The 15,095-nt window shown below is 45.0% G+C and overlaps 1 protein-coding gene across 2 annotated transcripts in view; it reads right to left on the bottom strand.

Annotated features, from left to right (window-relative positions):
* The window catches only part of LOC144168756 (N-acetylneuraminate lyase-like), a 67,983-nt gene that overhangs the window by 16,673 nt on the left and 36,215 nt on the right, over nucleotides 1-15,095 (bottom strand). For both annotated transcript variants that reach the window (XM_077697717.1, XM_077697718.1), the window contains exons 8-10: nucleotides 14,688-14,833; nucleotides 4,464-4,595; nucleotides 2,098-2,137 (exon numbers count right to left, since the gene is read on the bottom strand). In XM_077697717.1, coding sequence (XP_077553843.1) covers nucleotides 2,098-2,137; nucleotides 4,464-4,595; nucleotides 14,688-14,833 — 318 coding nt within the window. The remainder of the gene's footprint in view (nucleotides 1-2,097; nucleotides 2,138-4,463; nucleotides 4,596-14,687; nucleotides 14,834-15,095) is intronic.

Genomic DNA, 15,095 nt, shown 5'->3' on the forward strand with positions numbered 1-15,095 from the left:
CGCTGGGGTACGTGTCCAGCAGGTTATGAATGTCTCTTGAGACAGACGAGTTCGAGGCTACACGTCTCAAATCCCGTATGGCCGCCGTTGAGTCGGTGGAAATTTGTGCCGTAAAAGTTCCAGGAACTTGAAGAAGTGCCGGTAGTAGCGCTTGCAGTCCGTCCCGGATGGCTGTAAGCTCCGCCAGCATAGAAGGCCACGTGTGGAGTGTTTCATAAGCGCAGTTTTCGTTCACTTCTGAATGAGAGGGGCATTCGATCGCCGTAGTTAAAACGTCGTCTTGGGCCCCAGAGTCCACAAACACCTCTACAACTTGGGGCTGGTTCACAGTGACCGTAGATTGCGCGTCTGCGTTTCCCGCCGACCGACTGTGGAGTCGAATGAGCGGCCGGTTGTCGGTCACTTGATGCTACAGCCAGGGCGGGTGAAGAACGGCGAATGTAGATCGCCAACGCTACTGCCTAGGAACAAAATTAAGTTTGTGCTGGCCTGCGGAGCGGCGTTTATGTACAAGCTCATCCAGGGTGTTAAGTTGAGCTTCGGCCTGAAGAGTTGGTATAGGCGTTATTTGAGGGAGGCAGGTGATCGTCCGCATTCCAGCTCTATTAATTGCTTCAAGTCGGGCCCACTCCGCTTGGAGCATATGCTGGAATTGAACCTGATAGACAAGTCGAGGCTGAAGTATTGACCGTTCCAAGAGTCGGGACATTTTGAAGCACGAGCCTCCAGACTTTTGCGAAATGCGTCAGCTAAGGTGTAGCATTCGACCTCCTTGTTGGCAGGCCGATCGAAGCCACAAGGAAGCTGACCCTGACGATGAAAATCTCCAATCCCAGAGCGCGAAGAGAGGTGGCAGTGCGCACAGGGTGGCCAGAGAGCTGTAGCGGGATCGGTGATATCTCCAGTCTACGACGGCCCTAAGCATTGTCCACGGACAGAATGGCTGTTTTTTCGACTGAAAGCGACAGACCAGCGTATTCACATCATTTCTGGGTGTCCATTAAAGCTTGTTGCAGGCTGGATGCTTGCCGAGACAGGTCTGGGTGGACAGTCCATACTGTAATATCGTCCGCATACACCAGACGGTGTAGGTCTAATATGGAGCCAAGATGCCAGGCAAGCGGCAGCATGACTACACTAAAACAGAAGGGTGAAATCACCGACCCCTGAGGCACTCCACGGACAGGCGTAAAATGGCCATAACTTTTTTTTCAGACGTTAAAATACTGTAAGAGCACCATTGAGGGTAAGTTACGGAGAAGCTTTTTGGTAATCTTGTATTCGCCGGGCGAGGTGTTCCTTTGGATTTTAGTCAAGGCGGCCTCCTTGTCAAGCTTTTGTTGAGATGGTTATCAAGGTCGGGTTTGTATTTTTTTATTTACAAATACTGCTGTGCCAGTTTCTAAGAAAAAGCTGGAGTGCGTAAAGATGTTCATCACGAAGAACAAGTTGCTGCTTGGTATTTGTGAAACCTGAGGCGACGCCAGAGGTAAACTTACGTTGAATCTTGGGGGTATGAAGGTTCACTACTCTTTTCGCGTGGCGCTCCCCTCCCAGTGGGTGATGATGTTTAATGTCAAGAAATGGCCCAGTAATGGCCTAGCGGTTGACGTGGTCAAGGAATTGGAGCAAGGGCGACAGTACCGTTTGGTGTTCGGCATACTACGCGTGATGGTGCGTATCAGACAGAGCGTGGGAAGAACAAATGAGAGCTAATATTACTCAATATCAGGGAAAGTGATTCAACAAAAATGGCTGTTGTGACTTAGCTAAATTACAGGCGTTTAAAGAAAGCCGAACTTGAGAAACGTTGCCTGCGAAGAGCGGCGGAACAGTGTCACAATTTCTGCCAGGCATGTATACAGAGAAGATCGGTAGTTTCTATCTCGGTGGCAGGGCGAAGTGTTTGTTCTAAAAATCATCTCAGACTCATCAGGAGCACGCGGCAATCATAACTAACTTCGAACAGGCAATTTTGCCTATCCACATTTCTGTTACCCCTTACCAACAAATATTTTTTCATGCTAATATTGCCTAATTTGTTTACACTAAATTTGTTTCCACAATTGTTGCTTTTAAGACACAAAAACCACTTACCATGTTTGCAGAGGGTGTCAATACCATGCTTCAGCTTGTCCTAAATAAAAATAAGTTGCATCAGAGGTTGTGTACTCGTCTTTTTGTTAGGAAAACACATTCCAGAAATGGTTCGAATTTCGCAAGAAAGAATTTGATTGTAGTAAAGCCAGGAGAAAACGTTTAAAATTACAAGAAATGGCTCATGTGGGGATAATAAATGCTTCAGTATAGGAGTGGTTTTTTGGGCGAGTTAGACATTCATCGTATAAATAAGCGCGAAAGGAACAAGGACAAATGAAGTGGATGGGACACGGCGCTACTGTCAACTCAATATTTTTACTGTGACGTTCGATTTTGTACGGGAAGATTTACAGCGAAAGAAAGAAGGAAAGAAAGGGGGAGGAGCACAAGCAAATACATAAAAGTGGATGATAACAGTTCGAAGGGCCGCATTGCAAAGGCACTTTTGCAAGGCAAATCCAATGATTGGATAAGAATTGCAGTCCTTTCTTTGTCAGTGATATAGAAGCTGTGCTAACGCGTTTGTCTTTCAAAGAAACTATCTGGTAGGCCTCGATGATTTCTCTTGTTAGCTGATCCTCGTGTCGGGCTACCATGCTGGCCTCATCAAGATATGGCCTACACTCACAATCTCTGCAGCGTATGCCTAGATGTCCATTAATCGTCTTATCTACATTGTTCCTATGCTTTCTAAGCCGATCATTTAGGCAACGACCTGAGTGTCCGACGTACTGCCTGCCACAGGATAAAGGAAAGGAATATACGGTGCCTTCTGAAAAATTTAAGAACCGGTCGCGATGCTACGTTGTGCACTTGTTTTTTTCTTTTTTTCCTTTCCATTGACCCTGCTCATTAGTTTGGACAATTTCTTGGGAGCAGAGAAGACAACGTAAACGATGACGTGTTTTCTCATTTTCTTGAGATTGTGTGAACTGCCGTATAGATACGGCACGACAGCGCACTTTAACTTTTCTCTTTCTCCCTGGTTTCCACGTCTGGCTTTTTCCTAAGCTGTTTAAGCATTTTATCGGCGACCGACACCAGAAGAAATGAAAGGACCCTGGAAGACTTTAGACGTATTGTCTGTTTTTTGACACTATCGTCCAGGACATGGGAGCAGGATTTCTTAAGCGCATTTGTAAAACAATACCTAGCGATCCCACGTTTATTCAGCTTAAATAAAGTGCGCCGACTGAAAAGGGAGAATCGGTTTCTGGCTACACGGATCATACTCCCAACAGATTCGCCCCTTTTGCTTCGACACATGAAACTCCAAGTTCATGTTCCATAAAATTCCTCGACCTCAGGCTCTAGTTCTGTCCCAATCAAGTCTGTTGGGAGTATGATCCGCGTAGCCAGAAACCGATTTTGCCTTTTCAGTCGGTGCACTCAAAGCTGACTAAACGCGAGATCTCTAGGCATTGTTTTACCAAGCTGAAGAAATCCTGCTCCCATGTCATGGACGATATTGTCAAAAAACAGACAATGCATGTAAATTCTGCCAGGTACCCTTCATTTCTTGTGCTGTCGGTCGCCGATAAAATGCTTAAACAGCTTAGGAAAAAACCAGACGTGGAACCCAGGGAGAAAGAAAGAGAATGGTTGAAGTGCGCTGTCGCGCCGTATCTACACGGCATTTCGCACAATCTCGAGAAAATAAGAAAACACGTGAACGTAAACGTTCTCTTCTCTTCTCTAAAGAAATTGTTGAAACTAATGCACAGGGTCAATGGAAAGGAAAAAAAAAACAAGTGCGAAACGCAGCATCGCGACCGGTTCGTGAATTGTTGAGAAGGCACACTATATTTCCTTCCTTTATCGTGTGGCAGGCAGTACGTTTCGCAGTCAGATCGTTGCTTAAATGATCGGCTTAGCGAGTATAGGAACAATGTCCATAAGACGATTAACGGACATCTGGGCATACGCTGCAGAGATTGTGAGTGTAGGCCACATTTTGATAAGACCAGCATGGTAGCCCGACACGAGGATCAGCTAACCAGAGAAATGATCGAGGCCTAGCAGATAGTTTCTCTGAAAGACAAATGCGTTAGCACAGCTTCTATATCACTGACAAAGAATGAACTGCAATTCTTATCCAATCACCAGATTTTGATTTGCAAAACTGCCTTTGTAACGCGGCCGTTCGAACTGTCATCCTCCAATTTTGGTATTTTTGTATTTGCTTCTGCTCCTCCCCCTTGCCTTCTTTCTTTCGTTCGCTGTGTATCTTCCCGTACAAAATCGGACATCAGAGTAAGAATAAAGGAGTTCGCCGTGTACCGCCCACTTCGTTTGTGCTTGTTCCTTTCGCGCTTACTTTTACTATGCTTCAGTATACTAAGTTTAGCCAGAGCATTTCTTACCTGGAATACGCGAGCCACTGCCATGTCCCCACTCTCATACAGGTCTATAATCTTCTTAGCGAGGTGGCCCTGGTAAGTGAAGGTTCCTCCAATCGCGGCCGTCAAACCCAGTGCCAGCCCGGCAAGAAGCATCTGAAAGTAAAGCAGACGGTGTTGTTAGGGAGTAACCTTACACCGTGGGAGTAACTGGCTGGTCACTGGCCAGGGTCTCTGGGAATTTCGACGCCTTTCGCACTATATTTCTTTAGGTGATAATCCCTTCTCAGGTGTATATATGTCGTGCCTGGACATTTTCATTTGAATGGTCGGTTCAGTTTAATCGTATTGCGATTGCGAAATGAGAGTATGGAGAACTAACTGTCAGCTCTTATTAACATGAGGCATTAAAAACTACGGTATCACGATCTCTTTGCCCGAAGTTTCTAAGGAACTCTCTTCAAGGGCTGCTGACGTACTTTTCAGAAGGAAAAAATTGTTGGGGGATTTACCTTGGCGTTTTGTCGACGCTGAATTCGAAAACACGTTTACTGCATGAGTAAATACACGCAAACCACCTTACTTCGCCAAAACCGAGAACCCCTGCACAGGGCCCAAGCACAGCACCGGCTGCTTTTCGCAATTAGCCCGCGGTACATGACGTCATATCCGGAAATCCTTGCACTGCGCTGACCCTTTGTCCTGAAGAGCTCATTTTGTTCCCTTATGAAAATGATTTTTTTCTTTCTGTTTACTTTGTGTCTCCTGCATGTTGACTGCGTGGCCTTTCTTTTGACTTTTCCTTTGTGTTACCTCTAGGACATAAGCAGGCTGTGTACTTTTTTTAGACTGCCGGACAAACAGCCATGATGTTTTACCTTTATATGTACTATGGTAAAAACGAAGTTTAAATTTCTATACGAAGGTTTTATTTCAGACGAGAAGTCTAAAACTTTAAAACTGACTTGGCTTCTTCTCTTTCTGAGTTCCGCTATGCTATTCCCCATGTGTGTACTCAAGGCAAAATGAAGTTAAAAGACTTTGGCCTATTTACCCTGCGTTGCCTCTAAGAAATTGGGTGGAAGATAGAACTTGAATTTGCTGTCTTATTTTTCTGTGTGCCGTAATGAAGGCAAAATGAAGTCAAAAGACTGACTTCTGTCCTTTGTGTTGCCTCTAGGACATTGGGTGGAAGATGTAACTATTGGTTGCCTTTAATTCTTTTTCTGAATAGCCGTAAACTAAACAATCCTGCTGTGCTTCCTCAAGTAAACATGAAGTCGAGCATGTAAGCCTTAATCATACTCGAAAGGTTAAGTTTTTTGGCTTGGCTAGAGATGGTAAGAAAGAATGCCGATGGTTTGTGGAAATTCTGCAGCACTGTATACGTTATTTCGTGCTAGTGAGGTCTGATAAATTCGCAAAATAATATTACGAACTGGTACGCTTGTATGAAACAGTGGCGTAAGAAGGATACAGATATATTGAACGAGGCTGTTCGAAGTGCCTCCTCCCTCCCCTTACGAAAAAAAAGTGGGATGGAGAAGATATACAGGCCAGAAAAAGTAAAAAAAAAAACGAATAGAAAACAAAGCAATGAAAACAAAAACAACCTAAAAAGTGGCTTCCGATTGTCCTAGTCTGTGTTATCCTTCAGGGTCGTTGTAAAATGGCTTATCCTTGCAACTAAATGCTGAAGGCGTGTACTGTTTATTGGGGTAGAGCTTGCGGTAGAAATATATTGCGACAAAAAAAAGAGGGACACAGCCAGAGGAGAGCAACAAGAGCAACAACAGCGTCAAAATATAACCTAAGGCAAAAAACTTCAATTAAAACACAGTTAAAAAAAAGGTCACTGAGGTGGTTTCAAACCACCGCCCTTTGGATCAGTAGGCGAGTACTTAACCTCCAAGCCACCGAAACAGAATGTCGCGATTTTCTAAACGTAGGTCTAAATATTTGAGCTTGCGTAGTCTTGCTAACCCTCCATTTGAGTGAAGAATTATATTTTGTGTGCGTGCGTGCGTGCGTACGTGAGTGCGTGCGTGTGTGTGTGTGTGTGCGTGTGTGTGTGCGTGCGTGTGTGTGTGTGTGCGTGTGTTCGCGTATGCGTGTGCACGTGTGTTTGTGTATGTCTGCGGGGAATAATTTTTTATCCGCCCGTTCTGTTTGTGAAAAGTAAAGAAGTGAATGCTTAGACGCTAACACACAAGACAGTCAATCATGATGTAGATGACGATGATAATAACTTTGTTAATCCATTTTTATTTGCTTTTGAGTAGCAACAACTTCCTACAACAAACGACGTTGCTCGCATCAAGAAAATATACTGCAAATATTATATGTTTGCTATTATCAACTTTAAAAAACTACTATAGTGGCGTCTGCCTAGTTTGCTTCAGGGGTGATCATGACGTAACCAAGTAACTGCTAAAACTCTATGACTGCTATATAGCCAACTGTAGTAATAAGTCTAGTCTAGGCTAGCATATATGCAGTCATTGTCATAGGTGCGCTATGGTCTCTAGAAATACATATTCTAGGGACCATAGGTGCGCTGTGCAAGAAAAGACGTGCCTGGCTGGTTGTGTGCGGTTTTGGTGGTTTGTTTTCGATTTGCTGGTGTTACGTGAATTACTACGCGCTCCTCCTGCCGTAATATTACGTGTTAGTGCTCTTGTGCCACCTGAAACGTCGTGAGTGCTGGCAAAGCGCCTGTGTCGTCGCCGTACTGCGCTGCTGTAGCAAATGCACATCGAGGTCACCATTTGACAAAACACCTGACAAGTTGTGCGTTCCTACGTGAATCAAGAGTCTCTACTGCAAGTTCCAGTCCGTCGGCGCGTCGTGCGAAAAATGTTGCGTGTTCTGCCGTAAGTGATTGTTTATCGTGGTGCATGTTAAAATTTTCGTCCGCGTTCCGCAGCGCCGTTTTGTTAAACGTGTTTAGTATTTTCCTTGGTGTTCGGCTCGCCGCGCTTCTTTTATTATAAATTACCGGCTGCGTCAGCGCGGTCACATGAATGGGCTTCCAGGAGCGGCGACCAGTGTGCTGTGTGAGTGATCGACCCCCTTGCCATTGCCGGAAACGAAAATATTATCATGCTGACGACCCAGCGGCCGCCGCTTGCCTTGGGTTGATTCGACCGCTAAAGCCTGTTGCATGAAAAAAATAGAAAACTGCGTTAATGGTTGTAAAACAAGGCGCTGACTCCCCGATTTTTTTTTTTTGAGGGGGCAGTTGACCCACAGTATATTTTTTACAGGACGTTTTCTCCTCATGTATGGCGGTATTATCGTGAATAAGTTATCATTCTGCTCGGTGAAATGGATTCCGCTGTTGTGCCTGCTGTCTCGCTCTGTGAACTTGATTCTGCTGTATGTTTTCTTGTTGATTTCTTATGTACGTAACATAATTTAACATGTATAACATGTTAAACATGCCTCCTTGTAAAGGGGGGCCCGAACCCTTGTCAAGTGGACTAGTCTCCACTTATTGTTCGGGCCTCCTTCCAAATGTTCTTTGGAAAAATAACGATGATTTGATTTGATTTGATTAAAATTTTTGCCAGTCCTCAAGGCACATAAATTCCAAACATTCAAATAATTCGTACTGCATATTCGCGCTTTCAGTATTATAACAAAGTTGTACAAAAGGAAATTTATTAAACAAAGCTGTCGGGAAAGTTGGTGCATTAAAATTGAAAAATAAAGTGGGACTTCGACAACGACTTCAAGGAAGAACGACGGGACAAGCGCTCACTGCCAACTAACATTTATTTGAAACAAAACCTTGGCCGCCTGTGCGCAAATTCCTGGCAAGCCCAAACAAAAACAGTGCGAAAAGAAGCATGCCAAGCGTTTTCATGCGGGGAGGCCTATATAGACCAGACTGGAAGATGTGTGAATGACCCGGCACGCGAGCAGAATTCTTAACTTAACCATGATACGCGCGCGCATTTACCCGCGCATTGCGAAGATTGCAGGCCTGCAGTTCTTTGGAAAAATGCAGACTTTCGTTTGAGCAGATTCGAATTCTCGGCAGGAGTGATAATACAGTGGCGAGGGAGCTCTTGGAAGCGTTTTATATTAAGAAAAAATGGGACAAGTGCGTCAGCGATACATCTGTGCTTTTGCGTGGCACCGAGTTTGACTTTTTGCAAACGTCACTTTGAATGTGTCCATCACCTTTTGGTACTTTCTATATAGTGAATTCCACTGTGCATGCTCCTAATCATACCCTCATAAATACGAAAAGATGTTTCAAATGAATCTTAGATGCAAGTAAGCGCTTGTCCCGTCGTTCTTCCTTTGTGGCGTTATCGAAGTCGTGCCTATTTTTCAATCATTGTACAAAAGGGTCATCGTTTATTGGTTTTGCTGGTTTTTGGTCTACCCCTTGTCCCTCTGCTTGCAGGATAGAGGTTGTGCACAGGCACTAACAACCCTGGACTTAGTAAGGTCCATTGGGAATACACCTTCCCAGGCTATTTTCTTTTCAACAATTTTCTTTCAAGCACTAACCGCAGTGAGCATCCACACATGTCTTTAGCAATTGCTGCCCTGACCATACCAGGAAACGTTAAAGGCCCCTGAGATGGGGGTTTTTGGGGGGTCGATGGTATCGGAGCACAACGGCTATTTCTTGAACTAATCGTGACGTAATATTGCGCTCTTGATTAATTCACTCTTAGGCAGAAAGGACTAAAAGTTCGTCCTTTCGGGGACTAACGGCCTCTGCCACAATCATTAGTCCCTTTTGGGACTAACCGCGAGGGGACGAACGGTTAGTCCCCCACCCGGATGGTCCGCTCCGATACTCCCCAAAGACGAACTGCGTAGAGTGCATAACAAAGAAAAAAAACTCCAGCACCGGCAGGGATCGAACCCCTGACGCCCGGATTTCCTTACAAGGAACCCGAGGCGCTATCCACTGGACCACGCCGCCGGGGGGTTCATTAGCCAGATAATATTCAAGTGTACAGCGTGTAGTTCTGTGCATAACGCAACAGATCCATTGCAACTGGTGCCCGAATTTTTATCTGTGCAAGCGAACGTGACCGCGTTTTGCGCCTTGCGCTTAGCGCTTTGTTAGGTTTAGGGACTATTGCTCAGTTCGATTCGAAGTAGAGCCTCACATTCATAGTTTTTTCGTAAATAACAATCAACTCGTCGTCGCCTAGTTGAGATAGGTAGCTGGGAGATCGGACGACTCATTTGTTTCCGCACAACTTAGCGCAAGCTAAGTGCTTTCTTAGTGTTCGATACATATGTTATGTGCTCTATGTAACGTATGTGAAAGGTGTCGTCTGTGTGAGTGTCAGAATAAGAAAACATGCCATATTTTCCTGCATCGGCGAAAGCGAATTCGGTGTTGCTTAGCCTGAATTCTTCAAATTCGCGTCGCTAAACGATTGCGACTGTGAAATTCAAGCGGGTTTTACAGCAGTTGCAGCATTGTCATAGCTTTGGTGCCCAAGGCAATTATGTACCGAGTGTAAAAGATAACTTCGAGACGCTTACCTGTAGCGAGCCTTTTTGTTTTGCAGTTGTCATCAGCAACATGCGTTTTTTTTCTAGTCTGTTAAACATATACATATTCATTGCGCTCAGGAATCCGCTTTTGCTACTGTCACTAATTTTTGAGTTACTGTTAAGGCGCTTGAAAGCTTTCATTGGCCGTTATTATCTCGCACGACTCGTATGCAACACAGCGTATCAACATAACCTCGCCGAGAAGCGTATGACAATCGCGCTTCGCCGCTCCTTGCCATTACCCGCCGCTCTACTAACCCTAGGCGATTTTCTCCCGTGGCACCATCTAAAGCACCCAGTGACTGCAATGCCTTGTGTTTCGGAAATATAAAACTGTTCGCAGACATATGCGCGAAAAAGCAACGACGCCGCCATTAGGGGATTTACGACGCAGCAAAGAGACTAACTGCATGCGTTTCGTCTTCCCGTTACTCCTTATATATCGGCGGGGACGAACAGTTAGTCCGAATTTATGCACACGGCACGTACTCTGCCGCAGATACTCCCCTTGAAGATGAACGGTCGCCCGCGAAGACTAACGGCTGTATTTTAGTCCCTATTTTAGTCCTTTTTGCCTAAGAGTGTTTAATCCATTTTTTAAGAGCATAAAAACATGAGAATGCTACAAAAAAACATCTTTTGTGTGTGTGTGCGTTTACACAGTCGCATATATTTGTTTTATACCGGAGTGTAAAGCACTTCCACAACGGACCAAACCGGGCTCGACTATCCTCCGTTCTCGGCGGAAGGATACAGCAGTGAGCGCAAAAGCAACGACGCTTGCAGCCGGCGTGATCGCTCAGCGCTCCGTGTCTGGTGTTGGATATCATCAGTTTTCTTTGCGTTTGCTTTCTTGGACGCTGTACCCGAAAGGATTCTTTGCACCATCTGTGTTCAGAGCGTAGCATCGACGTTTCAGTTATGAGGTGGTAACGAACAGCGCGCCAAGAGAGCGCCGCGCAGACGACGAAGGAGGAGCTCCGCACGCAGCGCTTGGACGACGCCGGGCACTGCTCGTGATCACGAGCCGCACGCTCAAGTGCGCTCACGCGCGCTGAATAAACCAGTTCAAGCCCAAACGCTGTCGCAGCTGATTCTCTGCGGCGGTCGCGACAAGGGAAAGCGCATGCGCATCCCGTAACGACAACTCCTGCCAAAGCGTTTCATTTCATTGCTTCTATCGAGTCATTGTCGCAGGAAAGTGTGGTTTGCTGCACCGGCCTTCTGAATGAACCTTAGCGTGCTTTTCCATTTACCGTGTTAAATGAAGCAAGAGTAGCCGTTTGCCGCTGAAAACGAAAGGATTGCACTCTGCGGTTTCTGCATTCCGGCTTACCGGCTCTGCCAAGTAGCGACATCTGGCGAATTTGTCTCGAAGCAAATGACACAAAAGTTTGCTGCCCAGAACTGTTCGCTTACGCTTGAAATAGCTTGAATATTGGACGTTTTAGATTGAGCTCTCACAATAAAATTATTTACTTTTAAAAGAGCCGTATACTTCTGCTGTAGAGCTTACGCCACCGCTAAATATTTCGATATAAAATGAGTAAGATATATTGTAATGATTCCGCAGTTACCTATATTACCTTGCCCAACACGATTTTAAAAGCATAAAAGAGCTATGCTAGTTCATAAAGGCATCTGAATCATTGGAAGCGTGGGAGGCTGGAGTAGGGGCGGAGATTTTGCTCGCTCATTCTGAAAAAAATTGTCATTTATGGTGCGCCTGATCATCATTTAGCAAGAATGTAGTAAACAACATCAACTAAGATTGCTTGCATGGAGCGCCGAGCGCGGCGCATTTGCTGGGCCGTAAAGTTCCGGAATAACGCGCCCAAATTTAAGTACAGTGATATCAAGTGAAAAATACCAGATGGGCGAACTTTCGGGTCAAGCGCGGAAAGGACGAATAAGTGACCGCATCTACACATGAAGAGATTATTCGGGTTTGTTTTGTTCACTCATCGGCGCTAAAGCCATGGATTTTACGGGGTGGGCGCGTCTTTCAGTAAATTGAATATTTCACCCGTAAAAAGGGGTGGGCGATGTTTTGGGGGAGGGCGTTCACTCGAAGCTTTCCGGCAATCTAATCAAGATGCGAGCGTACATTTCGCCGGCGCAGGGGGCTCGCTACTACAGTCGCTAGAAATTCTAGCCTGACGGTAAAAATACGTTACCGTTCACGGAAACTCTCGCGCATGCAAGGTCGACTTCCGCAATCACCAGTATCTCCTGCTCAAAGTCCGTAATGACTGAAAAGGTAGCTTAAAAAAAGGGTGGGCGTCGTCGTCTCATGTGCGACCCATTCGCTGAAGTAACCATGGTAACGAGGACGCTCTAAACCAAACCGCCGCCGTCAAAAATCTCATACATTCCGGCGGCCAACCATGAAATGAGTGCTTCGCCTCGGACGAGGTCGGACTATGTCGTCATCGCAAGCCGCCGAGCCAACAAATAGTTCTGTCTCGTCGGGGTAATAACTTTTGTTAGCGTGAGTGAATATGCTTACTATTTTTGGACGTGTTTCTACAAGAACTATAGAGTAGTTTTCTGACACAAACAAAAACACTTTGAAATCCATCTCAGGGCCCCTTTAAGGTATGTATTGAGGACTTTCATTAATAAATAAATGTCTACACTACGACCAGCCAGGGTTGTCAACAGCGAGTGGGATAAAAGAATTAAAGGAACAGCATTCGCCGCTTCAAGAAAGACTAGCACTAGACTGCAAGAGCACAAGCACGAAACTAATTCACTGTTCTAATTCACAAGCACGAAACTAATTCACAGGAATTGGGAAGCCAGGAACGCTTAGTCATAAAAAGGGTGCCTCATGGATTGTATGTACTTGCACGATGACGAGATTTGTTTGCTTCAGACATACTTGTCAACTTATACTATACATTCGTACGCTTCATCTTGAAAACAGGCGCGGAAAGACGTTGACCAAGAAAGACGTAGACCAAGACGTTGACACACGACGACGCGCTACTATCAACTGGCAACATTTATTAAGAAACAGAACTATATAGGGTGACCAACCGACATTATCCAACTGATTAAGACTTATACAGAGATTATCAATAAAAATTCATCATCACCAGCCTATCCACGCCCACTGCAGGGCAAAGGCCTCTCCCATTATTCTCCAATTATCCCGGGCCAGCGCTAACTGTGACCAATTTCCCCCGCAAACTTCTTGATCTCATCTTCCCTTCTAACTTTCTGCCGCCCTCTGCAACGCTTGCCTTCTCTAGGGATCCACTCTGCTACCGTTAATGACCAACGGTTATCTTCCCTAAGCATTACATGCCCTGCCCACATCCATTTCTTTTTCTTAATTTCTACTAGTATGTCCTTAACACGCGTTTGTTCCCTGACCCACCCCGCTCTCTTGTCCCTTAATGTTACACCTATCATCTTCCGTTTCATTGCTCGCTGAGTCGTCCTCAATTTAAGTTGAACCCTCTTAGTGAGCCTCCAAATTTCTGCCCCGTAGGTGAGTACAGGTAAGATGCAGCTGTCATACACTTTCTTCTTCAGGGCAATAAAATAAAAATTACCCCAGAAATAACAAATACCACCTTTAATATGCTATCACCGCACGTGTCGTCCCAGAAACGTAAACTGTGCGTCTTGCAGACTGACTAAAGGATTACGTGCGCACATCGACCCCTCCCGGCTGACATACCAAGCTTCCATAATGTCCCTTTGTGTCCTGCCCTGTGCCTGAGTCATCCGGTGCGTGAGTCAGCCTTCAGTCAGTCTGCAAGACGCAGAGTTGACGTTTATGGGACGACACGGGCGGTGATAGCATTTTGTAGGTTGTATTTTTATGTCTGGGGTCATTTTTATTGATAATCTTTGTATAAGTCTTAATCCGTTGGATTATGTCGGTTGGTCGCCCTACATATTTCTGTTTCTTAATGTGTCCAGTGGCTAGTAGCGCGTCGACCTGTGTATTTATTTACTTGGTCAACGTCGTTCCGCGCCTGTTTTCAAGATGAATAAACACCAACTCGCCCAACTTTCCATCCTGTTAAACTTAATTCGTACACTGCCACATAACTTAATGCATCTTTGTCTGGGGCTGCACATATAAAACAGCTCTGCTGCTGGTTCTTCGGTTACAAAAACGAGCACTTCGAGTAGTTTTACGCTTTTCACACAAAGGAATAGTGAGCATATTTGAATTTTTTATGTACTTAATACTGTAACTTAGTGACATATAACATCCCCAAGGCCAGATTTCCATTGATCCAGAGGAAACCTGATCCGCTTGAAACCTATGTAAACAATACGACATCACTGAATCGATGACTTTTAAGTGCAAAAACACAATTAATTCTTCTTTTTGGTATCATGTTCTTGAATGTGCATGTTCTTGAATGCGCATCAATTTTCACGTAATGGTCACATATACGGGAGAAAAAATTTGTACTTTCCTTTCTTACGGTAATTTTATGCTTTGATTTGTTAAAACTCACACTGTTGCTGACTTCAACTGCGTGTGTGCGCCACCAGCCACTTTTTTTGCTCCAGTCATCCCCAATATATAAATTGTGTTGGCAGTACGTTACACATAAAACAGATAAAATCACAAAGTGTAATTCCTCAACAATACACGACGATGGATAAAAAGTTTAATCCACCATTCAGCTGTTCCAACAAGCGACACCCATGGAGGCCCCGCTTTCTGACAGAGGCACCTACCTCTTCGAATCCGAAGAATATCTTGAACTCTGATTTGTCCTTGCGCAGAAATCCGGCCAAGTCACTGAGGTCAGCGCAGGAATACTTGGCTCCACACAGAGCAGGAACTCGGAGCTTCGCTTCAGGCAGGAACTCCGACATCCGCACTATTGCAGAACCCACAAAAAGGCCAAGTCAGGGAATAACTTTAGCTCCTCCTGAGGCGAAGAGCTAGTAATTTTTTAGCCATTCCAGTTGTAACACAATAGTGGATACATATTGGAATATTGGATCAAGTAAAATAGCTTAAATCGAGTAGTACCCACTGAGGCATGTCTGAGATATTAGGTACTGTTAGTCGGGAAAACGTCAAATGTTTTTCCGAAGTATTGCGAGAATAGCTTGAATTGGGTCGGTCGCTGAAAGCAA

This window comes from Haemaphysalis longicornis, unplaced genomic scaffold, assembly GCF_048455015.1.
Source record: "Haemaphysalis longicornis isolate Haplotype H1 unplaced genomic scaffold, Haemaphysalis longicornis Haplotype H1 scaffold_2, whole genome shotgun sequence".
NCBI lineage: Eukaryota > Metazoa > Arthropoda > Arachnida > Ixodida > Ixodidae > Haemaphysalis > Haemaphysalis longicornis.